Source organism: Bicyclus anynana, chromosome 6 (genome assembly GCF_947172395.1).
Source record: "Bicyclus anynana chromosome 6, ilBicAnyn1.1, whole genome shotgun sequence".
In the NCBI taxonomy this organism is placed as follows: domain Eukaryota; kingdom Metazoa; phylum Arthropoda; class Insecta; order Lepidoptera; family Nymphalidae; genus Bicyclus; species Bicyclus anynana.
In genome coordinates this window covers 9,893,772-9,920,818 of record NC_069088.1, presented here as the reverse complement: position 1 = coordinate 9,920,818, position 27,047 = coordinate 9,893,772, and the positions used below count along the sequence as shown (strand labels likewise).

The window sequence follows — 27,047 nt, the reverse complement described above, 5'->3', positions numbered from 1 at the left end:
GTTTATTTTTCATAGACATACTATGATCTATGTCAAAGAGTATATAACTAGTCTATGACTTTTTTTTTATTTAATTTTCAGAAATGGCTGCGGCGTATGTTGTGCTTAGGATATTGTTGTGAAAATTTTAAATAGACCCAATTATCAAAATGGGTACTTTTACAAAATTCGTTTCGGACTATTGTAAGGCATGGGAAAAGTTGGGACGTGAACAATTGTGAGTCATTTGTTTTTATCTAAATACATAATTGTTTCATAGTACCACATGTTGATTTCTATTTGCGTAGTCCTAACAAAATTTTAACATACTATTTACAATGTTTACAGAGGAACAAAATTGCCAAATTGTAATTTATATTATTGTTTCAGTCACGTTATCTTAGTCAATATCAATATAGGTTATAATGTCAACAAACGTTTGTAATTTCAGTTTATTGATGTGTGTAAACTGGTTTCTGGATATTATGCAGCCTTTAATTTAGTACTTTGTTTATACACAAACCATCGCAGTAGCAGTGGCAGTGGTTCCCAAACTTGATTAGGCTCCGACTCATCTAACAAAAACTGCCCATACTGGGACTCTTCACTTGGTCACCTTAAAAAGGGGGCATAGGTAATGCTCAGAAACCTAGTTCTGGTGGTCAGAGGGGCCTAGTGCTTCTATATGAAGGCTGGAGTGTGTTCATAAAGCACAAGGGCTTTGTGAAAGAACATAAGTTATCTTATGTATCAGATCCCACTCAATATTTGCACACTAGCAACCTGTGGGTCGTGACCCACACTTGGAGAACTTCTGTCCTAGGGTATGATGTTCAAAGTGCATTATGAAATACATTATGATATTTTATTTCAGCTTAAAATCAATGACACAGTTTATAAAAGATGAAACAAAGAGTCCTTTATTTTCCAAATCTGACAAACTATCAGGATTGTCTCAAAATATATATGATTTGCTACTTTGTGGTCTACGAGGACTTCTTAAAAAAGATTCTGTTGTATCAGTTTTAAAAGACTTAATTGTAAGTAAACATTTATAAATATCCAATTAGTAAATAATTAAATATCATTCAAGACTCATAAAACTTAGCAGGCTCAGAAAGAATGTGGATGGGATGTGCTGCAAACAAAATGCAGTGCTATGACATTGAAATAAAATGAAAATTTATTGTTCGCCGTCAGAAGAACGACTCAATGTTGTTTGACAGATTTTTTCTTTGACTGCAATCATCGAATCTGATGTTAAGTAATAATGCTGTCTAAGATGGGCAGGCTAACTTGGTAGCTTTCATAATGATATTGTAATTTAAATAAGAAACCAAATTAATTGATACTAAAATTTAATATACGGATTTTGTTTGAAAATTCAGGTTTTGCATGCAGACATACCATCAATACTACTGGATGTAGTATGCATACTAGATGCAGAGACATCACTGGATGTACAGAGTGAAGAAAGAAATAATTTTTGTTATTTAGTAAGAGAACTAGAATCTTTTATATCTGACAAACTTTTAAAAGAACGCTTAGAGATTGATACACTACAAGATGTTGGTACACTAAAGAACAAGAATTTCTATACAAAGTTTATAAAAATAAAAACTAAGTTATAGTGAGTATGATTATATAGATTATAGATTTACTATATTAATTATTAAAGATAATTCATTTAATTTGATTAATTAATGACTACTGTACTTTCAGTTATAAACAGCGTAAGTTTAATTTATTTAGAGAAGAAAGTGAAGGTTACTCAAAGCTGATAGTTGAGTTAAATCAAGAAATATCTGAAAATATGGAATGGAAGACTCTTCTGGAAATCATTCAGTCTCTTATAGGTAATATTTATTTTATTTATTACCATTGAAGTAACTCTTGTCAGTGATAGTAATAAATATGTAAAATTTCATTACAGGTTGCTTCAATTTGGACCCAAACAGAGTCCTTGATATCATATTGGAGTCATTTGAGGCTCGTCCACATTTAGATAAGTTATTTATTTCACTTATAAAGAATTACATGGCAGACGCTCAAGTAATCAGTGAAGTTTTGGGTTTTAAACTTGGCAACATGGAAGTTTTAGAAAGTTATAGCGAACCACCTGCTTTGATGACTATCATAGCATTACTTTTACAGCATCAAGTCATAACTCTTGATGACATTTACCCTTGGGTATGTAAATTATGCTTAGAATAATATAAAGTTTTTTCATTATTATGATAATTTCAATCAATGTCTAATTATATTATTATAGTTACGTCCAGATGACACTATTATGGCTAAAGAAGCTGATAAAGAACACAAGGCTGTTCAAGATTTTATACGTAAAATCAATATAGTGTCAACCAAAGGCCCTCAAAGCAATGCACCTGCTGAATTCATCGAAGAAAAAGCTGATCCACAGGTAAAACTTCAATATAATCTGTAGCAATTTATATTACTATTAAATTAGTGCTTATTTATATATATTCTTAACTTAAAATAGTATGCCCTTAGTTAGCATAATTAAGAGTGTTTACCTTTGAAAATAAACTAAAATACTGGTGGATTTTAAATTACGTTAATCGGTTTTTCACCAATAACATCAAAATGGATATCTATACTAATATAATAAAGCTGAAGAGTTTGTTTGTTTGTTTGTTTGATTGAACGCGCTAATCTCTGGAACTACAGGTCCGATTTGAAAAATTCTTTCAGTGTTAGATAGCCCATTTATCGAGGAAAGCTATAGGCTATATATTATCCCTGTATTCCTACGGGAACGGGAACCACGCGGGTAAAACCTCGCGGCATCAGCTAGTTATCAATACAAAAAGTAAGTAGCCTATATGTTGCTCAATAATCTCCTATCTACTAATGAAGTCCCATTTAAATTGTTGGTTTAGCAGTTCCAGAGATTAGCCTGTACAAAAATTTTAAAAGCTTGATTATGTTTTAGAATTGTGTAAATAATGTGAGACAGATTCTTAAATTTTTTTGATAGGTATTGATTTGTTTGTGTGAACCTATAGTTTGTGTTCTCTTATATAGGAGTATTGGAGTAATCAAAAGTTGGTGCTTTGTGAAGCACTTTTAAAAGTGACAGCTTGGAAGGAATTTGCAGCGTTGACTGCCCGATTGCCATTTGCACATGTTGCACCACGACCTGCGGTGGCTCTTTGCAACATGTTACATGCATTGGTGGAACCACTGTACAGAAAGTAAGAGAATTATTTATCAGTGTAACTCCTTATTATTGCTATGTACTACTAATGCATCTTTTATTTTCATTATTTCTTGTATCATATTATAAGGAAGAAAATACATTCACAGACAGTTTATTAAAAGCACAAATCTAACACGCCAGTAATTTCTCGGTACTAGCGGACGCCCGCGACTACGTCCGCGTGGAAATTCATGTAATATTTCAACTAAATCGTATTATGGTCACAAACCATGCCAAGTTTCATTTGAATTCATTTAGTAGTTTCAGCGTGATACCCGACAACAACAAAAAATATGGGCAGATAGACAGACAAAAAAATCGAAAAAAAATATTTTATTATTTCAGTACTAATTATATAGTGCCCCCCAACTAAAATTTTCAAAATATCTTCAGTGTGTACTGAATTAGATTTGCTACAGTTTTATTATAAGTATAGATTTTGCCACATAAAAAACACTGAGAGGCTTATACTTAGGCTATAGCTTGAATAGACTCTTCATCCCTTTCTTCAGTGCCATATCATCTTAAATCAAGTCCCTATAATCCAAATCTGTCACTCACCATTACCACCAATAAATCTGAGGCAAGCTACATGTGTTAGTAATTACACCAGTATTGGTTTAAAGAAAACCGGAAAGCTGTTGGAAGACAAAAGCAAAAAGATGGCAGTAATATTCTCCAGAAGAGCAACTGTTGAGTTTATTGCTGGCTCTTTTATAAATAGTCATACTAATGAAATAAACGATTGTCGAATTTGATCTTTGTACAAAATAGAGGAAAAAAGAGGAATTTGGAATTTTTCTTTTGTAGGCATTGTCGCATTGCTCCCAAAATAATAGGCAAGCCAATACCTCCATTGAAATCGCCGCTGGCACCAAAAGCCTGCAGGACGTTTGAGAGCATGAAAGAGACTGTTATACCTGCAATTGTACTCCTTGGTTCTTCACTTCACCATGATGCCATCTTAATGTATAAGGTGAGATATGTTTACTTGCTTGTAAACTGCTTCACAGAAAAATTAAATATACAGGGTGTCCTGTAATTAATGGATAAAACGAAAGTGGAAGATACGCCATCTAATTATCTAAAACTAATTTGAGTCGTTTTGATAAAATCTGTAGGGCTAACAATTATATCTTTAAATAAACTATTTTTCAAGTATAAAAAGTAATTTACTACAGTCAAGCATAGTACTATTATTTATTTTATTTTTATTATTATTTTAATTCTTTTGTTGCACACAAATAAGATACAAATTTTAATTGAATTCAGTAAGAAAACTAATTTCAGTCTGTTAGTTTTGTGTCCCTAATACACCACTCACAAAGTTATTGATGTTAATAATTATTGAATACCATTGTGTAGATAGACTTACTTTATGCAAGTTAGCCTTGCCTCGCACAACTTCCAATTGTGGTGGGTTTTTGCCCCAGTCAAAAGACTAAAGCAATTCGAACGGCGCCTCTCTACACTACCTTGCTAACTTCGGTTTAATTCGAGTAGTGTATTTGAGAAGCTTTGAAATAGCATCTGAAAACTACTACAAAAATATCTATCTCCTTAACTACTACTTCAGTTTTTCGTACCTCGCATAAACTTTGTATCAAGTTACTGATTTTCTACTATGTAACTAATTTAATAATCTACTTTTATCATAAAATTTATAAAAATTTACATTTTGGTAACTCACATGTTTCTAGTGAGTAATTTTATGTCAATTGTTTCAGATAATTCGTATACTAAGAACAGCAAGATCTATTGACGGCGATCCTCTATATTATGAAGCGATAACTGTTTTAGACACAGCTATTCTGCCCGCCCTCACATTGATGGAAGGCAATTGTTGCATGGCAGAGGAAGTGTACACTTTACTTAAGTTATATCCTTATCAATGCAGGTAAATGGTTTCTCTTCTTCTTTCTCTTGGGCTTTACACACTTGGTCGCAAAGACCATTGTTGTGTGTATAGGTCTGTTATAACAGTTTCCCTCTGTATCACTCATAAATCCTAACTAACCTATTCCAATGTTTAAAAACAACAGAGTGTTGCCGGGACCCCACTGCAATTAAGCAGGATGTGAATCACTTTATCTTACAGTGAATCCAGTTGTTTTTACTGAAATAAATATTTCATTTCCAAGCCAAAATTAATGATGAAAAAATTGATTAAAAAAACTAATTCATTTAATAGTATATTCGTACACAATTTCTCTATAATACTAAAAATCAATATTTATTGTATACTGGAATACCTGGAATGAAATAACTATGAGTATGCTTAAAGTAAATCCAGATTAAGTAAAGACAGATCCAGACAGTCTTGGAGTCTTGTGATGAGTCAGTCAAAAGTTGTTTCACTCATATATTCATTAACTAACGCCCGCGACTTTGTCCTCGTGAAACCCTACCCTAAGTATCCTGTATATGTCCTCTATCCTAGTTCTTTTCCCAAACTGGTCCCCCCGTTGTTGTTGTAACTAAAGATGCTGATAGACTTGAGCATTTACTTGTAACAGAACATCAAGCATTCGCCTTTTTTTATATTTGTCGAACTGAACAATGAGTCGAGTCAAGCATAGATCCAAATATTGCTACGAACATCTTGATAATTCTACCGAACGCTCTATTCGATGTTTTCATTCCAAGCAAATCTGCTCGCTAGAATGCTCGCCAGAACGGTCGATATGCTCGCTAAAATGTTCTCGTATTTTTCCGTGAGGCATTGTAATGAGCGTTCGTGCAAATGTTAACGCACGAATGCTTTTCTTCTCCTTCTTCTTTTCTGGGCCTTTTCCGCACTTGTCCACTAGGGGTTGGCCGTTGTGCGTAGGTCCTTCTGGTGCTGGTCCCCGCTGAAGTCACTCCAGTCTGCCGAGCTCGCTCCAGAAGCTTAGCAGGCCGCCCAGGTCGCCGAACGTTTCATGGAGTGTTGCTGGGGATCCAATGTGTGCACGAATGCTCATTACAAGTGAATGCTTAACACGACATTCTTTTACATATATGAAAGCCAAGGGGTGGTGGTTCGATCTTCGCCCCGTTGGTGTAATGTCTTACCCACTCCTAGCACAGTCTTTCGTGACTAGTTTGAGGGGCATGGGAATATTGGTCATATACAAAAAGATATGGCAAGTATTATTTTTTTTTAAAAGATAAAATAAATTAAAGATTTGTTTTTTAGATACTGCATTTATGCTCGCTGGAAAAATGAGTCCGGCGAACGTATACCAGCTCTGATGCGTGTGAGGGGCAACTCGCTGCAACGCATCAAGCACATAATGAAGCGTGTGTCCAAGGAGAACATCAAGCCCCAGGGCCGTCTTATTGGCAAGCTGTCACATGCTGCACCAGCTTTTCTTTTCGACTACATGCTTTTGCAGGTAAGTGAATACACCCTTTTCTAATAGGGTAGTTGACTCATATCAAATTTTCGTATACATACAATAAGGATACATAAAATAAGGGTCCGAAATATATCGATATTCGATATTAATTAATAAAAGTGGAGGATTTCTTATAAAACTTAATTTAAAAATCATGTATTTTTAAAAATTTCCAAACAACAAAAGCGATCGAAACTGAACCAGCAATCAGCGTTGCAAGAACCAACTCATAACTAAGGGCCCCGTATGGGTTCGAAACTACCGCCACCACGCGAGTTTTAACCGTGTTTCATGGTAAATTAATTATATAACACTCATGATAATTCTAAAAACGTAATGATTAATTAAAAAAAAAAAATTTCCAGTCAGATCCGGTTAGCAAAAATTCACGCTACGCCACTGATCCGACCCAATTACCGTGAAGCAATAGAGGTTTATAAATGCTACTTGACATTCATGCGTCAGGGCGTCAAACCACGGGCGCTCTGTGGTTTGTGCGCAATAACAACCTACATAGAGACCTAGATCTCCCCACAATAGCCCAATATATGAAACAGCTCTCGAAAGCTTATTTTGAGAGAGCCGCCACCCACCCCAACCAACTAGTGGTTGAGGCTTGCAGCTACATCCCCGATACCAACGCTATTTGTAGATCTAGACGCCCAAAAAACTTCCTTTACGATCCTGACGATGACAACGAACGACAATGCTTCCCCGGAAACACAAACATATGCTACACAGCGTCTTCCCTGGCGAAGACGAGGTCCCCGATATCTGACGACACCCAGACGTGGGCTTTTTATTTAACTCACGATCTCGGGGTATTGACTGATACACTCAGGCCAAAATACCCTTCCCGAACGGCCCTCTAAGCCGAGGTCAGAGTCTCAGAGGACACGCCTTTAGAGAGTCGTTCCGCCCATCTACTCTGCTTCTGCCTTCGGGCCCCATCAGGCGATGCTTCTGCGCTCGCCCAAAGCCCCCGGTGACGCCGCTGAGATCCCATAAGGAGCCTGCCTTACACAATCAGAAAAAAAAATACTTGACATGGCTAAAGAGAAAAAAAAAAGTTTATAAAATACAAATAAGAATGCATCAGTATTTTTGTTATAGATTCAATCGTACGACAACCTAATAGGGCCAGTAGTGGAATCCCTAAAGTATTTAACATCGCTATCGCTGGACGTGCTCGGCTACTGCCTTGTTGAAGCGCTGGCCTCGCGCCGCGGCATCGCTTTTGGCGCGGCGCATTCTCAAGCGCTGCAAGCGCTCGCCGCTTTCTCCGCCGCTGCATTCAAGAAGCATAACATTGAACTTACTGCGCTGCTACAGTTTGTTGCTAACAGGCTTAAAGCGCAGCAGAGGTGAGTGCAATTTGTAACTATGCCAATAGTTCGTTTTGTTTATGGCACATTATAAGGAAAGGAGTACAAGAGAGATAAAGATTAGTAAGAAAATGTTCGCAACCATTCTTATTGTTATTGTAATCTTTCCAGATAACCAAACTCAATAAGTAATTTAATTTTGGCGGCATCACTACATAGTATAAAACAAAGTCGCTTTCTCTGTCTATGTACGCTTAAATATTTAAAACTATGCAACAGATTTTGATGCGGTTTTTTAATAGATAGAATGATTGAAGAGGAAGGTTTATATGTCTAATAACATCCATGGTGGGAACCATGTATCAACCACGAGGGGAAAGTTTTTTATGTAAACTAAATTCCACGCGGGCGAAGTTGCGGGCGTCCGCTAGTATTTTATAAGACTTGAAAATTTCTTTTATTAACTTAATGTTGTTCTCTGGTTCTCAAAGTAAGTGTAAGTTACTTTGATTTGGAATCACAAAACTCAAATTAGTGTAAAGTAAGCTAAGCAATTAATTAAAATAGATTGTGGAAATCTAAAGATTTGAATTGTGGTGGTTGTCTTATGAAATTATGATTTATCCCTTATGATAGAATTAATTACCATGAATGATAAAAGAAATTTCTTAACATGTATTATAAAGCTGAAGAGTTTATACTAATATTATAAAGCTGAAGAGTTTGTTTGTTTGTTTGTTTGATTGATTGAACGCGCTAATCTCAGAAACTACTGGCCCGATTTGAAAAATTAGTTCGTTGTTATATAGCCCATTTATCGAGGAAGGCTGTAGGCTATATATTACCCCTGTATTCCTACGGGAACGGGAACCACGCGGATGAAACCGCGCGGTGTCAGCTAATATACTAATATATCAGCAATTATGAATCAGCATCCGAGCCACTAAATTAGTGAATAGTGCAGATTTAAGTCATGAGCAGGTTAATATGTAGATTTTTCTGTTTAACAGTCAAGATTTGCTAATTTTGAAAGAAATAGTCCAAAAAATGGCGGGAATAGAAGCTGCTGAGGAGATGACACCTGAACAATTAGATGCCATGGCCGGAGGAGAACTACTAAAAGGAGAGGTATTATTTAACAATATAAATACACATACATCATTTATAAAAGTAGAGTTATTCATCTTCAACATTTTTGCTATAACATAAATGTAATTTTTTTAGACAATGCAACTGAAAACTTTTTTAGCTTGGCCATAAAATAATAAGTAATTAGTGTAAAGGAGTTTTACTGACCGACTTTATATTTTTAGGCGGGCTACTTTTCCCAAGTACGCAACACAAGGCGATCATCTGCAAGGTTAAAAGAGGCAATAGTTGGCAACAACTTGGATATTGCGCTATGCATATTATCTGCTCAACAGCGCCACTGTTGTGTTTGGAAAGGTATGTTTGGTTGAGTCGTATCTTTATGATTTTGCGTTATAGTTTGCTTAAATATAATGTTGATTAACATTTTTACCCGACTGAAAAAATCATCATTAATAGTCTAAGGACGTCCACTGCTTTTTTTTTATCACTTGCAAATTAGTCCTTGACTACAATCTCACCTGATGGTAAGTGGTGATGCAGTCTAAGATGGAAGCGGGTTAATTTGTTAGGAGAAGGATGAAAATCTCCACCCCTTTTGGTTTCTACACGACATTGTACCGGAACGCTAAATCGCTTGGCGGTACGTCTTTGTCGGTAGGGTGGTAACTAATCGCGGCCGAAACCTCCCACCAGCCAGACCTGGACCAATTAAGAAAATCTCAATCGGCCCAGCCGGGGATCGAACCCAGTACCTCCGTCTTGTAAATCCACCGCGCATACCACTGCGCCACGGAGGTCATCAAAAAAAAGTTCTTGAAAAAAAGCGAGGTTTAAATATTTATCAGTGTTTAGTGGCTGTAAGAGTACTTAATATTGTAGAATACGCCGAAGACAGTGCCAGTAGTAGTGAGCCACCAGGGTCGCAGCTGAAGGTGGTGGGGCGCCTCGCGGACCAGTGCCAGGACGCTCTGGTACAGCTGGGCACCTTCCTCGCCTCCTCGCATGCGCCTGAGGAATATGCTGCCAGGTTGCCCAGCCTACAGGTAAAATCATTATCATCATCATCATTATCATTAACAACCCAATTCGTCACACGCACGAGTCTCCTCTCGGAATAAGAGGGGTTAGGCTAATAGTCCATCACGCTGGCCCAATGCAGATAGGCAGACTTCACACACTTAGAGAATTATTAAAATTCTCAGATATGCAAGTTTCCTCACAATTTTTTTCCTTCGCTGTTTGAGACGCGTGATATTTAATTTCTTAAAAAAAATATAACTGAAGAATTGGAGGTGCATGCCCCAGACCAGATTCGAACCTTTGTCCCCGGATTGAAGGCCACAAGGTCACTGGACTATCACGGCTACCGGTAAAATACTAATTTTTATTTTATCTAACAACAGAAGGAACAAAGAATTTGGAATGATACACCTGATAACTCTTGTGAGACTTTAATCCACTCTTTATTACAAGATCCAAACAGTTACATCCAATCGTAGATCAATAGTTATCACTTAGTCACATATTATTCACTTAATCACTTCAATGTTGCTTGACTTTAAACTTAAACTGCCTTGACCTGAAGAAGAAAGTTCTACAAATGACAAGAAAAGGGTCGAATGTTCGTCATAATGTTTTCCATAAAAAAAATGTTGACACCCGATCTCCTACTAAAAGTGGATGCACAATCAGCGACCAAAAACCGTCCCCACTCAATGAGTGCCAAACACAACTTCTTGGCACTCAATTTAAGTAGTCACATTTGCAAATTCAACCTTAAACTCAATTCTTAAGGTTGAATTTTGATTTTATTGAATATTGGACTTTGGACTATATTTAAAAGCCAGGTATAATTTTCTTTAATAATAATTCTAAAACTGTCAAAGCAAAATTGGCCAGTTTTTAAGCGATTTTTTTTTCATGATTGTGCATACTCTTATAAGAGGTCAATGCCTACAAGCAATTATTATAAACTTTGAGAACTTGAAAATCAATTCAAAAAAATCAAGAACAATAGCATGTTGTTTGCTTATACCTAAACTGTACAACACCACTTCCTGGCACAACTAAGGTCTTGTGTAACATCATTGCCTAATAATTAATTGATGGAAGTGAATCATTTGCAGGAACTACTTCGAGATTATCACGTAGATGCTGATGTGGCGTTCTTCCTTTATCGTCCAGTATTGACTCATAAGATAGCGGGGAAAGCTGAAGTGTTGAGGAAATCTGACAGCAAAACTGAAGCATTTGAAAAGAGTATTGAAAGATATAATATTGCGTCCAAAGAAGCGTTAGAGCCAATAGTGACTTCAATAACGCCTCTTCTTCCCTCCAGAGTATGGGAAGACATTTCTCCAGAGTTCTATGTAACATTTTGGTTAGTATCAATTGAATTTCTGATGTACCAAAATTGCCAAAGCAACTTTACGAGTATGTTATGTAAATTTTATAGACTGCTACTTAATTGGTTTGGATTTCAAAATTGCGTTTTGGACACAAGATACCTTGTGTCACAACAACAAAAATATGTCTGGAGAACCCAATTATCATTCAAGAAGTGGATATGACGTATTATATTACATTTATTGTACACTACAAAGTTGTAAGTAAGAGAGTTATTTTTAGTTTTAATTCAATTATCATTTTAGGTCCTTATCAATGTACGATCTCAAAGTGCCAGTGGAAAGCTACGAAAGAGAGGTAGACCGTCTTAGGGCTGCAGCGGCAATTGCGGCCAAAGACACCTCGCAAGGGTCAAAAGGAAGGAAGGAGCAAGAACGATTTATTACCCTCGTTGATAAGCTGCAGGTATGAGAATCGCAAAACATGCTAACAGACATGATTTTGTAGTAGAGGTAACACCTTGAGCAGGTCCTAGGTCTTGTGTACTTGTCTACCACGACAGTTGTTTCTTAGGCAGCGTAACGGTGTCCACGTTGCCTAACAAACAACTGAGCTCAAATCATCAAATACCCTATTTATACCATCACTGTTGCAACAATTTCGCACAAATAACATGAATAATGAATGTTAATATCACCCGTAATCGGGGAATTCGTAACATAATGTCAATTATTTATTCTAGTATCCCTATCTAATAACATCGCTTGGTAACTGACCTGTTACAAAATATAGATAGATTATTGAAAACTGGTTCGGGTGGCGTTTCCGCTTGGGCGCGTTTGATTTTTATATATTATTTTTACCTCTGCTTTTACGAGGTATTGTACCGCAACGCTAGATCGCTTGGCGGTAGGTATTTGCCGGTAACTGTCGTGGTAGATCCCTACCACCAGATTCACCAGCAATGTCTGATCACCGTAATTAATATAATCTCAGGAGGAACGTCGTCGTCAAGAGGAGCACGTGTCCCGAGTACGCGCGCGCCTGCAGCGCGAGTGCGCCGGCTGGTTCCCCGCGCGCGCCGCCAAGTCGGCCAAGAACGAAACGGTGACGCGCCTCATGCAGCTGTGCCTGTTCCCACGCTGCATCTTCACGTCGTCCGACGCGCTCTACTGCGCTGAGTTCGTGCATACGGTGCACGCGCTCAAGACGCCCAACTTCTCCACGCTGCTGTGCTACGACAGGGTGAGTACGAGCTTTGTCCGCGTCTGTGTAAGCCAGGGATGTTATAATTTCGTTAACAATATTTGTGGACGCAAACCTCTGAAATGACTCGACTTATTTTATTATTTTATCTTTGTGTCTATGGTAGGTATCAGAAATTGTCTTATAATATAAGACAATCTCTGAATTTTTCAAAATCTTTATTATAGGTTTTTTTTTACTATAAGTTGTAATGGTTATTATTTGATATTTATAATTATATTTTGTGTAAGATTATTAGTATTTCGGCGTCCATCAGAGAATTTCCAATAGGTAGCCCAGTATCCTAGGGTGGGCCCTGGACCATTCTAGGGTGGGCCCGCAAGCTTTATACGCCTATGTACACTGCTTGGTTGCAGCTGTTCTGCGACATTGCGTACTCCGTGATGTCGTGCTCGGAGGGCGAGGCGGTGCGCTACGGACAGTTCCTGTGCCGCGTGCTGCGCACGGCCATGCGCTGGCACGCCGACCGCGCCGCCTTCCACGCCGAGTGCGCGCACTACCCCGGCTTCGTCACCAAGTACCGCGTGTCCAACCAGTTCACGGAGGCCAACGACCACGTCGGATATGAGAATTACCGGTATGCATTCTACTATCAAAAATATTTTTTCGTGATATATATTAATAATAATAATAATAATAAAGTCTTTATTTATTTCTTACAAATTAGTTATACAATTTTTAAATAGATTTTTTCTTTCTTTTTATATTACGTTTGTATGAATCCCATTGTCTTGGGTATAGGCCTCCTCCAGCAGTTTCCACTTTCGTCTGTCCCGTTCTGACCTCATCCAATCCCTACCAGCCACTTGAGCAATGTCATCTGTCCAGCGCTTCTGAGGTCTGCCAACTCTCCTTTCGTGATATATATGTTTTTCTTATTTCGTAGTTCTTGATTTGTGAAAATTTTGTTATAGTTGTAGTCCAGCGCTTACATCGTCGTCGTCGTTATCAACCCATATACGGCTCACTGCTGAGCTCGAGTCTCCTCTCAGAATGAGAGGGGTTAGGCCAATAGTCTATCACGCTGGCCCAATGCGGATTGGTAGACTTCATACACTCAGAGAATTAGGAGATTCTCTGGTGTGCAGGTTTTCTCACGATGTTTTCCTTCACCGATTGAGACACATGATATTTAATTTCTTAAAATGCACACAACTGAAAAGTTGGACGTGCATGCCCCGGACCGGATTCGCACCCACACCCTCCGGAATCGGAGGCAGAGGTCGTATCCATTGGGCTATCACGGCTCTTGCGCTTGCATGCAGAGGATATATAAGACGTTACACTACTATACTACTATACTAATATACTTATTGAAGTAAATTAATTTTATGTAACATTATTATTATATTGACGGCCGCGTGGCACAGTGGGTAGTGACCCTGCTTTCTGCATCCACGTGGTTCGATTCCCACAGCTGGAAAATATTTGTGTGAAGAGCATGGGTGTTTTCCAGTGTCTGTGTGTATTTATACATTATATATGTATTTATATGTAGTATATAATTGTATATTAATATTATCATATCAACTATCTTAGCACCCATAACACAAGCTACTCTGTATGCTTACTTTGGGGCTAGATAGTGATGTGTATTGTTTAAGTATATTTATTATATTTATTTATTTACATACTTGTCCAATTAGTTTAATTAAAATTGGTCTTCAGCCAAATATATGCTTAATAACTAACTACACAGCCACGTGTGCCACAAATGGCACTACAAGATCACCAAGGCGATGGTGGTGTGCCTGGACTCGGGCGACTACGTGCAGATCCGCAACGCGCTCATCGTGCTCAACCGCGTGCTGCCGCACTTCCCCGTGCTCGCCAAGCTGGCGCAGATCATAGAGCGGAAGGTGGAGAAGGTGAATATGTTTACTTGTTTTATAACACTACACAGCCACGTGTGCCATAAGTGGCACTGCAAGATCACCTAGGCGATCGTTGTGTGCCTGGACTCTGATGACTGCGTTCAGATAGCAGGAAAGTGGATAAGATGAAACTATGTTTACTTGTTTTTATTATACTACGCCACGTGTGCCATAAATGGCACTACAAGATCACCTAGGCGATCGTTGTGTGCCTGGACTCTGATGACTGCGTTCAGATCCACAGTAAAGTAGGTAAGGTAAACTATGTTTACTTGTTTTTATAATACTACGCAACGTGTGCCATAAGTGGCACTACAAGATCACCTAGGCGATCGTTGTGTGCCTGGACTCTGACGACTGCGTTCAGATCCACAGTAAAGTGGATAAGGTAAACTATGTATACTTGTTTTTATAATACTACGCAACGTGTGCCATAAGTGGCACTACAAGATCACCTAGGCGATCGTTGTGTGCCTGGACTCTGACGACTGCGTTCAGATCCACAGTAAAGTGGATAAGGTAAACTATGTATACTTGTTTTTATAATACTACGCAACGTGTGCCATAAGTGGCACTACAAGATCACCTAGGCGATCGTTGTGTGCCTGGACTCTGACGACTGCGTTCAGATCCACAGTAAAGTGGATAAGGTAAACTATGTATACTTGTTTTTATAATACTACGCAACGTGTGCCATAAGTGGCACTACAAGATCACCTAGGCGATCGTTGTGTGCCTGGACTCTGATGACTGCATTCAGATCCACAGTAAAGTATCTGGAGCAACTACGTTCAGATCCACAGTAAAGTGGATAAGGTAAATTCTGTTTACTTTTTTTTATAAACATTGTTGTATTACACTCATCATACATGGATGTCCACTGCTGGACAATGGCTTTTGTAGGGATTACCAAATACAAAGTTCCTGAGCCTCACCTGTAATAAGCCGCTCCCTTCAAAACGTCGGCTGTCACTCTACCAAGCGATGAGGTGAGGACCTCTCTTCAACTCTACGGCTCGTGCAGTTATTTCGGTAACTTTGGTTCTGCAAATCCCCTCATATTATTCAATCACACAGAGATAGAGGATTTGTTTTTGTTATATTACACTACTGATTGTGAAAATATCATGTGCATTCGACTTTTGAGTATGTTGACTCTTGGATTTAAAACTACTTCTATAATTATTTTATTATTTGTGCAGGTGAAAGAGGAAGAAAAGCTCCATCGTCAAGATCTGTACGTGCTAGCGACCGGATACAGCGGGCAACTGCGGAACAAGGGCCAGTTGATGAAGGAAAGCGACTTCCATCAGGTGTGTACACTGACGCGTTCAATCTATACTACGACTAGCGGTCAAGCTTCGCTTTGACTCATTCCCTACCCCTATCCTACCCTACCCTTACCCTACTCCTACTTTAAGTATCCTATAGCCGTCTCCTGGTTCTAAAATACCTCTCCTCCAATTCAAATCTGTTCAACCGTTCTTGAGTTATATAGAAAGAAATAAAGAAAGAAAATATATTTATTACTACATTATGCCACACATCACAATTATTTAAGAATATATCCCTGCGATATGTGGCATAACCTAGAAAAAGGTCCTAGCTCAGCATATTGCTATATGCTCCCCATAAACAAAGAACATACAGCGCTGATTTTCATATAATGGTATAACACGATTTTCTTTTATATATATTATAACACATGAAACTGAAGTGTCTGTTTGTCTTCTTATTTGACTCAACATGCTTATCTCAGGAACTACTGGTTCGAATTGAACAATAATTTTTCTGTTGTATACTCCATTTATGAAGGAAGCATCAATGAAAAATGTGACAAAAATAGGGAAAAAAAATATTATTTTAAATAGTTTCCGTCGTGTACGCTGTTAGGGCCTCTGACGGTGGCTACGGCTGGACATTTTACCCAAGCACAGAAAACGCGCGGCCTTCGGTCGCGCACTTTATTTTACACCGGACTTCGGCCGGGGGTTTGTAATAGGGTCTCCGACCGTGGCTACGGATGGGCATTTTACCCAAGCTTATAAAACGCGCACTTTATTGTACAGCGGCCTTCGGCCGGGGGGTTGTGATTTTGTATTTTTCATATAATATAAAAAATGCGAAAATATAAATAGAAGCGGCGAAGGGGTCGAAAATGTACATCGATTTTCACGCGGACGAAGTCGTGGGCATCTGCTAGTAGAAAATAAAAACAGCGATTGAGATTATGATTAATTAAACTACAAGGATACCATATGAAAATTACGATTGTATTAAATAAGCATGTTGAAAGAAAGGCATTCACTTACTATTATATCATATATCAATACACATAATATGCTGATGATGATCAATACTCTCTCGACGGCAAGATCGTCAACTTGCAGGTGGGCACAGTGGCGAAGGCGGCGGCGGGAGCGGTCGCGGGCGCGGGTGCGGGAGCGGTCGCGGTCGCGAGCACGGCGGCGGCTGCGGGCGCGGGACCGAGCGCGGCGCCGCGGGACGAGGTCAAGCGAGAGAGAGAGTCTACGTCGCCGCCGCACCCCGCGCAATACTCAGGTATACTTAGAGCCGTTCATTTACATTTAGTTTTTTTTTTATTGAGAAAGAACATAAAGCAAACTTATCCTAATAAAACTATACATATTATGCCCACGTGGAGTACTGGCAAGAATACTGGCTGCATTTCCGCGCTGGACGGTCAGGCTGATCTATTCCGCCGCCTATTGTGCATTTCTTTTTTTTTCATTATTTTTCACTATTGTATGTTTCTTTAAGGTGTATAATAAAGAGTATTTTCATTTCATTTCAATAATTAAGCCCTTCTGTCACTAGTCTAGGCAACTAGCCGCGGGTCTAAAAACGATCTTTTTTTAATCTTAGTTTTTATGTCAGAAAAGTGCTCATCATTTTATGAATAAAATTAACTTAACTTTTGACAAAAAATATAATTTATCTGTAACAAAAACACGAGAGTATTAATTTAGTTTATGAGTAATAAATAAAAAAAAAAGAAAGTAATACTGGGTGTTTTTGGTGCAAAAATGACAAGCGTATGAAAATGTCATCATGTGGAAAACAAGCAAACATGAAAATTAATTTTCAGAAAGTTCAAAGTGTGTTTCCTCGCAAATGTTATAAAATGTCATATGACATATGACATATGAAGCTTCTGCTTCCTTACGCCTCGGCCTCGGCTGTAATTCTCAACTGCCCGCACTTAATGTAATGTTATTTAGATAAGACTTACTTTCTTTTAAATTATAATTATATATAATAAATATAAATCATGAAATAAGCTCTCTACTCATAACACGATGTTCGGGGTAAATAGTGAAGTATTTTTCAAATAATATATTTATTAATCTATTTATAATATATAGACATATTATTTTCAACAGATCATCTTATTAAAATAAGAACATAATATTATCTATGTATAGAACTAAATATCAATTATTAACAATATTAAGGTAGTTGCTGTTCTAAGTGGATGACAGAACACTGGGTTACCTTATGAACGACTTATTGTCATTCTTTATTTCGTTAAGTTCTCGTTCACCCTGTCATTCTTTATTTCTTGTTCGCCCTGTCATTCTTTATTTCTCGTTCGCCCTGTCATTCTTTATTTCATTAAGTTCTCGTTCGCCTTGTCATTCTTTATTTCGTTTAGTTCTCGTTCGCCCTCATTTATTTTCTACTCTTTTGTGTCGCACTATACATATGTAAATAGTTTCCAAGTTCGACACCAACCACAAATGTTTCCATTACATGCTAAGGTAAACAGACTTTCTGAAATAGATATATTGTTCACAGACACAGAGAAAAGGGAATCTAGGACGAGCGATAGACGTCGAGATGACTCCGATCGCGAGAAGGAGTCTAAACGTGAATCGAGATCGTGTGTATTTCATAATGTTTTTTGTCCTTTTGATTCCGTATTTAATCTTAATATAATCTTACATCGATACTTTATTCTAAATAACTATTTTCTGATATCAACCGTTTCCAGGTCATTAAAAGAGCGTGCCAAAGAGGAAATAAGAAGTAAAGATAGGTCTCCCAGAGAAAGATCACACAGAGTAAGTGTAACATACGTTATTTGTCAGTCTGTTTCGATTTTGTAGTGTTTATAGAATGTAATGTTTTTTTTTTCTATGACGTTTAGGAGGAACGTTACTTGGAGGCAGTTTCACCACCTCACGAACACCGCCATTTGTCAGATGATATTGATCGTGGTAAGAAAACAATGTCTTCTCTATCTATGTCTTTCTATCCCTTGTAGTAGAATATCTGTATTAGAATTTACCTTCAGTTTAATGGATGGAAAGTGTTTAAAATTTGGATTTTAATAAATATGTTGCAAGTAGGTTGCCACAAAAACTCTTGGTTAAACTATCTTTAATAATAGTTAATAATAGTTTGGCCAGGAAATTTTTAGGCAACCCACTCGTTTTTAGACACTTTTTTTACATTCTTGATATGAAACATTTCATCCATCAAACAGATAGGTGAAGGTCGTTTCTAATATGGAAAGTATTTCAAAATTTTCTAAATCTTTAAATATCACGTGTCTCTAACGGTGAAGGACAACATTGTGAGGAAACCTGCATACCAGAAAATTTTCTTAATTATCTGTGTGTGTGCAGTCTGCCAATCCGCACTGGGCCAGCGTGGTGGACTATTGGCCTAACCCCTCTCATTCTGAAAGGAGACTCGAGCTCAGCAGGGAACCGAATATGGATTGATAACGATGACGATCGATTTATACCTTCATTTTTAATTTGTTGGTAACACAGTGCACATCGAGCATGGATTTAGTGTGGTACAAAATTGTTAAAAAGCCTCTCGTATTGCAGATGTGAAACGCCGTAAAGTAGAAACCAGCAGCAACGGCAAGGTGAGTATCGTAGTGTATAGCCGGGCCCGCCTCGCGCTCGCGCCGGACTGACGGGGGACTGGACTCGGCACGAGCCACCGCCGCCGCTTAATACAATCACAATCTGTGCAAAGCCAAAGAGAAAAAAAAATCACAATCGCTAAAAATAAATCTAGTGCCCACATATATGGACTGAGGACTTAAGACTTTTAAAACAGTGCTAAAGTAAATGTGTGTAAAAAAAAATTTATTTAAAATAAAACGCAGTTATGAACTTTACAAATTAAATTATAATACCCAAATAAACAACATGTCAAAATAATTGATGAAGAAAATGTTGAGGATGATGGAAATAAAAATATCTGAAGTGCAACGTGCCTTTCAGCGGAGCGAGATAAATATTGCATTGTATAAAATTGTTTCGTCTTGCATGTATGTGTTAGCATAAATTTTGTTTCGATCCATGAATCTCTTAACAAATGAAGAAGGAGAAGAAGAATGCATGCAATTAATCTCTTATGGAAAAATTGTTAACCTTGAAGATTTATTAAAGAACAAAATGATCCATATAAAGAGACGTCATCCTGTCAAACTACTCAGGAAATAGTTGCTGGAGAATAAATTAAATCAAATTCTGTATAAATATTAATAATCAAAACCAATGAAATCAAAAACAAATACCAACCATAAAAAGGAATTGAAAATTGTGTAAGTTCAGTCAGCCCAGTCCTGTCGAGCACCGGTAAGGTTTTATTTAATATTCGCTGAAAAGTCGAGTCAAATTGACCACTGCATTAAGACAAAACTAGACTAAGAAAACTAAAGAAAGTCTATGAGTATATTAAAATTATTAAAATGGAGATTAAGCAAGAGCTGCTTTGTCATGAGAAGAAAACATTAATGAAAACATGAAAAGGATATTGTTGCAGATGTTTCACACCTTTGGAATTTCGGGCAGAATTGTTCAACCCTTGTGTAGAATCTACATCATGATTGTCCATCGTGTAAATAGCTTATCATTTTTGATGTCACCTTACGTTACCAGAGATGCAACTCATTTACGAAGAATAAACCAAGTCCAAAGTTCACTTAATACACAGATTTCACAAAGAAGAAACTAAAATCAACACAAACAATTAGCACATCACTACAAAGAAAGAAGAAACTAAAATCAATACAAACATAGATCACACAACTACAAGGAAAGAAGAAACAAACATAGAGCACACCACTACAAGGAAAGAAGAAACTAAAACCAATACAAACATAGAGAACACCACTACAAGGAACTAATAAACTCAACACAATATAACTGAAGAAGATAATACCAAAATTAATCAAGAAACTACACAATAAGTATAGAATAAGTAAAGAAGTTGTATGTAATTTCACAATTTATCAAGAAACTCGTCATGTTATAATTCAGAGGTTAACCCAGGATTAACCAGGAAACTCAAACGTTCACGAGAAAGAATTTGTGACATAAAGAAGTAGAACACAAAAAGCTCCACGCCTTATTTTGGGATAAAAATTCGAGTACAACTAAAAAACATTCAAGATTTTTGGAGATCAAAATGTTTCCAGTCACGAAGATTTCGATTATAAAGAAGAATAGATAAAGAGAATCAAGCTTTACTGAAATACTAGTTTTGTCTTAATTCAATGTGCTTTTTGGCTTAGATGTAAGAGTTTACCATTAAAACTTTCTGTAGTCTACAAGTTCATCTGTGGTATAAAGGTATGGTATTTTAAGGTCATAAATTAACGTATATTTTCTGCATGAGCAGGGTAGTAAAGAAATTGAAGAGCGATCCCCCGAGAAAGAAAAAAGAAAGGCTAAACTGAGGGGTGATGAAAGGAAAGAGCGTAAGATGAGTCGCAAACGGGTAAGTTTAAAATGTATATAATATATAAACTGTTTTTTAAATTAAGATAATAAAGATTGTTTAATTTTTAAAATGAAATTATAACGTAGGATAATTATTGCAATAAAAGTCTATATCATTTCATTTACAGTATTTTTACCTAACTCAACTAGTAAACGCAAGAAATCAGTAAAAAAAGTCAAAATATTTTATAATTTTTGAAAAAATCAAACACTTATATTTTTTCATTACCTAGGATCGAGCTGAAGAAACTGCTTTATTGGAGCAAAAAAGACGCCGTGAAGAGCAAAAAGGTATAATTTTTATATGAAGAAGTTGTTGCCCTGATTAAGTAATGCCTATTAGTTCGAATGTGTTTTATATAAACCTTGTCCAAATAAGTATTTAATTTTGAGTAAAATATCCCTCGATTCCCAAAATTGGTATATTTCGGGCCCTTATTCCAAGTACTATTCAAAATTATTATTGTTTATATTAAATTTGATACGAGTCAACTACTTTATTACATTAACAGGACATTAATATTTTCTAGCTATCGTCAAGGTGGGCGGACATCAAAATGGATCACAAGAAGATCATCACTATGAAAAATATCACAAAAGGGTAATTTAGCTATGATTTTTTTTTAAATACATCTTGCCCTCTCTTCAATTCATCATGTTAGCTAAAACGTTGCCCAATATGTTGGCTTATGGTATGCGGATGTTTCGAATCAGCCACAATCTTTGCCACAATGTTGGCTAACGTGATTAGCGTATTGGTAAACGTGCTGGCTAGCGTCAAGAGGGGCGTTTTCTATTTAATATTATAAATAAACTGTAATTTTCTATGTAGTTACCTAAAACTTTTAATTGATCGGGACAGTAACTTTTCTTCACCCTCTAAAAACATTTTTCTTCTTTACCTAAAAAATGTTCGTCAATTGCCGCCTTTAACTTTTCATCGTCGGAAAAATGCTTACCACGAAGATCTTTCGTCGAAGCAGGACACCTGCAGTCATTATTCCACGTGGTTTTTCTTTTATTGCCTTTAAATTACGCAGGGTATTTGCGTAAGATGTGGCAGTAATACTTTGACCCTTTTTGGTGTACTCTATCAGTAAGATTCACTTAGAATCCCAAAACACTGTAGCCATGAGTTTTCCGGCGGATGGGGTGACTTTAAACTTCTTCGGGTGGTCTGTTCCTTTTTTATACCACTGCATGGACTCTCGTTTACTCTCAGGATCATAGTGATGATCCCACGTTTCATCACCGGTCAAATCCTACAAACTAAACTATCCGGTCAAAAATGCTAAGCGGATTTTCACCACAGTGCTCCAAAAACTCTTTACAGCTGACTCCTGAGCCTCCTTGGACTGACTTTTGACAGATTCAGATGCTCTTGAAGAATAGTGTGAATGGTACCGGGGGATAGCGTAGTCCTTTGTGCTCATATTTTCACTCTAATACGGACATCATCGAATACTAGCTTCTCAACCATTTTCACAATTTCGTCAGCAGTGTCACTAGCCGGCGCACGGGGGTTGTCTTCAATACTCTCTCTACCCCGTTTGAATTCACTAGACCACTTTTTACTTTATTAAACCGTGTATTTGTTTTTCAGGAAAAATCACCGTTTCGAGATCGTTCACACGAAGAGTCAAGAGAAAAACAATATCCTTTTTAAAGAGCTTGATCAAAATACAGTAAATAGAAATCTAAAAGCGGCCCAAGCGCATCGGGCTACGCTCAGTGTAGGGTTTCGTTGTTAAATTCACAAATGCCTACTTGAGTAGTGAATTTTGTTACCAACAAACTTTTACTTTTATTTGATGTAAACTTTTACATTTTTTTTTTACTTTTACTTTTTGTTTTACTTTTACTTTTATTTGTGAAAGTTGACTGGCGTAATCAAGGAATATCGTTGAAATAACTATGTGATAGATGATCACAAAAACGAAAATTTGATAAAAACGAGCGATAGTGACTCATTTGAATATATCGAGATGCATAATGACCCTGCCGATACTGTGCTTCTAATGGCGACGACTAATCAATTACTATGAATACAATACGGAGGAAAGTTAATTTTTATTAAGATAAACAATGTACCAGCTTACCAGCTACCTTAATAAGTTTTATCAAATTGTTGATTAATTTTCTTAACATTTGCTATACCAGACGATCGAATGAGACGAAAATTCGAAGATAAAAATCAGGGAATGTATTAACTAAAGAACAAAAAAAGTTTAGTATTAAGTATGTCTTCACCTTAATGAAATGTGACGAACAGTATGTTTCATACCTACTGTAGTAAATATTGGTGGTCTATATCTCTATGTAGTTTTATTTTTATTTCGTTACATCCCTTTTTTACTTAACGTTAACTTACCGACAGTTAACGCTCCTCACGTACTAATAGCGGATATACTGTCGAGGTTAGATGAAAAGCAATTAATTTATTCAATAGAAATAAAGAAATAGAAGCACAAGGTGCCAACAGTTATTAACATTTAAGTTTACAGTTTAATTTACAGTTAAATTTACAGTTTAAGAAAAATGTGAAAATAATTAAATTGAAATTTAATGACACTTTCTAAAAAAAGTCAACCTCTCACTTCGAACGATCGAGCGAACTATATAATATCCTATCCCTCCACCCAGCTAGGCCGCACCACGCTCTCGCCGCTGGAACCTGTGCTGCTGCCCTATAGTGAGACTTAAGTAGCCATTTCATTTTTCATAAATAACCAATTCATAAGCTACAAAAGGGGGGAGGTCACGATTCTCATATGTGAGGAACATGTCTGAAGGAGAGAGGAAGCTACAAAAATTATACTTTGATATGGAGCGTCGATTTGACCTAGTGGGCCTTTAAAATTGATAAAACCATCCCATAGTGTTTTTGATTTTTAATTTACTTTTCTTTTTTTGGGTTCAGATAAAAATGGTGCGCGATTGTAAGAGCAAAACCCCGATTAACATGCATTCGGAAAAATAGATCTAATTGATAGGGAAAAGATATGGGAGGTTGTCAGGTTGCACAAATAATAAACGTGCCATTAAAGATTTTATAGAAATATAGTTACTTTACACACTAAATTCGGTCTGTACTGCAGCCATATTTTTGTCGGCTCGGCAAAATACCAGTTGGCTGCTTTGGATGCTCGAATCGCCGAGCCAGGAGACACATTGACACCGATTTACTACTTTTGGCGAAACTCAAAGCCTTGAACATCAGCGAAAAGTTGCCAGTTTGTCAGTGTATTATAGGATACTTACTAGTGGACAGCTTAGACCATTAAAATGGTCTAAGGTGGACAGCCGCAACTTCGTCTGCGTGGAATTTTTCAAAAATTCTGCGTAAAGTATGGATTTTTCTGGGATGAAAACCCATTTGTTAATTCAGAGTAAAATCTATTTTCATTTCAGCCAAATCGCTTCAGTAGCCGTAGCACAAAGGAGGAACAAACGTACACACACTAACACACAAACTTTCGCCTTTATAATATTAGTGTGATGTGATATTTTGGAGTGTGCCTGGATCTATTCCACGTCATACTACCTTCGCCTTTTTACCATCGCACCGCAAGACATCGGGTGGGTTTTCATTCCTATGTTGTACATGTCCCTAGGACTCGTACAAAATGCTTTGCGTCTTCTTTTCTTATACGCTCGGCTGAGGTTTGGAATACCCTTCCCAAGTCTGTGTTTCCTGAATCTTAACTTAACTTCTTCGTCTTCAAAACTTGGACTGTATCTACCAGGGGCGTAGCTACCGCCGTATTAGCCGTATCAATGATACAGGGCCCCCGGACTACATGGGCCGCGGTAGCGGTTGATTGTGAAAGCAAAAATTAGTTAAATTTAACCCACAACCTCATTTCATTTGGCGCTTCCCGGAGAAAAAAAAACATTAAAATGCTAAAGAGATTTTCGAGATTTGCAGCTCGTCATTTGGGCCCCCCAATTAACTTTGATACAGGGCCAGCAATACAAGCTACGCCACTGGTATCTACACTTACTATCAGGTTAAATCATGGTCAAACGCGAGTCTATTTGCAAAAAAATAATACCTATTAGGTGGGCTGAAAAGTTTTTAGGCTAACATAGAAAATAATATTTTTTTGATTTTATTTTTCTGTATAGTTGCCTTCGAAGGTGATACAACGATATTGCGGTCATACAACTATACGATACCATATTTATAGTACGATTTGTCTTTAGTCTCAAAATAGGCTTTCAGTTTTGGCGACTACCTCTTCATCAGTGCGAAATTTCTCTCCAGCGAGCACATGCTTGAGATCTGAAAACAGGAAAATGTCGTTGGGCACCTAATCTGAAGAATAAGATGGATGCGGAAGCAATTCAGAGCTCAATTCATGTAATTTTACCATTGTTTTCACTGATTTGTGACACGGTGCATTGTCTTGATGAAACGGCACTTTCTTCTACTTCAAATAAGGCCGTGATTTCGTCTTTCAAACGCTCCAATAACGCTACGAAATAATCAGTTTAAGTTTTCCCTTTTCCCTTTTTAAGATAGTCAATATATACCATGCGTATCCCAAAACATTGATACCATAACCATGCCAACCGACTTTTGCGTTTTTCCAAGCTTTAGAGTTGGTTCATCAAGTTCAGTCCTCTTGGCTGACTGTCAATTGGACTCTGGTGTAAAATTATGGAGCCATGTTTCATCCATTCACATATCGACGCAAAAATTCGGGTTTATTATAGTTATTGAACAGCTCCAAACACTGCTTAGAATCATCAATTCGTTGTTGGTTTTGGTCAATTGTGAGCTCGCGCGGAACCCATTTTAAACAGAGCTTGCGCATATCCAAATATTCGTTTACGATATGTCCTTCACGTTCTTTTGATATCTTTATCAAAAGAACGTGAAGGACATATCCGCTATCTCAATTGACTTCACTTTACGGTTATCCGAAATGATTTGTGGACTTTTTGGATGTTTCCGTCGGTAACAGCCTTTTTGGGACGTCAACTGCATGCATCATCCTCGGTATTCATTAGCTCTCGTTTAAATTTAGCAAACCACTTCTCTACGGTTGATTTGCCTGGTGCAATCTGAATAATGTTTATCAAGCCAAGCCTTGGCTTCAATAGTATTTTTTTCACCTACGCTTTTTCTATGTCTCTGCCTACGAACTTTTCAGCCCACCTGTTATGCAACTAAGTAAAGCTAACTAAGTAAATGGAAAATGAACTACGGACAATCGGTAACAAACTCTGGTTGAATACCTGCTTATATAATAAAATTAAGCCAAATGTAGGTATGTAGGTACGTTTTAACTCCTATTGAATTCGTCAACTCGCCAGATGTCGTCATGGCGTGCAAGACTGCAAGAATGATGCGACAGATCCCGACTGGTTATTCTATTTCAGAAAACTTCATTCAAGTTTAAGAATACCTGAAAGCTGCAGTCTAAACACAATGTGTGGTTTTGTAGAAAATTGTGTTTCATTTTAATCAGTCCCCAATTATGTTCATGGTAAATAGGTAAGTACGAGCTTAATCAAGGCAAAAGTTCAACGTTATCCATCATAGTAGGTAGGTACCAAAGATTTTATACTTTTAGATATGTCACTAATACGTCGAAGCTAAGGCGCACAAAAGTGGCTAATTATTGTCTTAATTTAATTTAGCGGCATAGCTAACAACGAATGTTGTTTAAACAAATAACACCAAAGTATTGTCTACAATGGAGAGTTATGTGTTCAGAAAGTATACATTACATAAATATATAATGTATGTTAACACAAAAATGTGTGCGCTCGGTGGAATAGCT

General features: G+C 37.3%; 1 protein-coding gene across 3 annotated transcripts; it reads left to right on the top strand.

The window, feature by feature from the left end:
- The first annotated feature begins 57 nt into the window (after positions 1-57).
- Positions 58-23,567, top strand: LOC112053642 (THO complex subunit 2). 3 transcript variants are annotated; one of them, XM_052882286.1, is made up of 30 exons: positions 58-217; positions 854-1,019; positions 1,368-1,609; positions 1,702-1,835; positions 1,913-2,169; positions 2,252-2,401; positions 3,028-3,197; positions 4,013-4,178; positions 4,930-5,099; positions 6,381-6,579; positions 7,696-7,946; positions 8,918-9,035; positions 9,221-9,353; positions 9,879-10,042; positions 11,126-11,379; positions 11,651-11,810; positions 12,342-12,590; positions 12,968-13,188; positions 14,311-14,479; positions 15,688-15,798; positions 16,876-17,047; positions 18,305-18,389; positions 18,501-18,570; positions 18,657-18,726; positions 19,348-19,388; positions 21,155-21,253; positions 21,489-21,546; positions 21,786-21,856; positions 22,859-22,908; positions 23,413-23,567. In XM_052882286.1, exons 1-30 carry the CDS (start codon positions 150-152, stop codon positions 23,444-23,446), a joined length of 4,302 nt encoding a protein of 1,433 aa, XP_052738246.1. In that variant the 5' UTR covers positions 58-149; the 3' UTR covers positions 23,447-23,567. The 3 variants fall into 3 exon arrangements, 2 of the variants coding, with proteins under 2 accessions (XP_052738246.1, XP_052738245.1); XM_052882285.1 differs by having other exon boundaries at positions 16,861-17,047; XR_008250936.1 differs by lacking the exons at positions 21,786-21,856; positions 22,859-22,908; positions 23,413-23,567 and having other exon boundaries at positions 16,861-17,047; positions 19,348-20,109; positions 21,489-21,531.
- Positions 23,568-27,047: the final 3,480 nt, after the last annotated feature.

Bases quoted from the DNA above. Each gene is read 5' to 3' on its own strand.
- LOC112053642 (XM_052882285.1), top strand. From the start codon at position 150: ATGGGTACTTTTACAAAATTCGTTTCGGACTATTGTAAGGCATGGGAA. The intron at 9,354-9,878 runs GTATGTTTGGTT...TTAATATTGTAG, and splicing joins CCACTGTTGTGTTTGGAAAG to AATACGCCGAAGACAGTGCC. The intron at 18,390-18,500 runs GTGTGTATTTCA...AACCGTTTCCAG, and splicing joins TCTAAACGTGAATCGAGATC to GTCATTAAAAGAGCGTGCCA.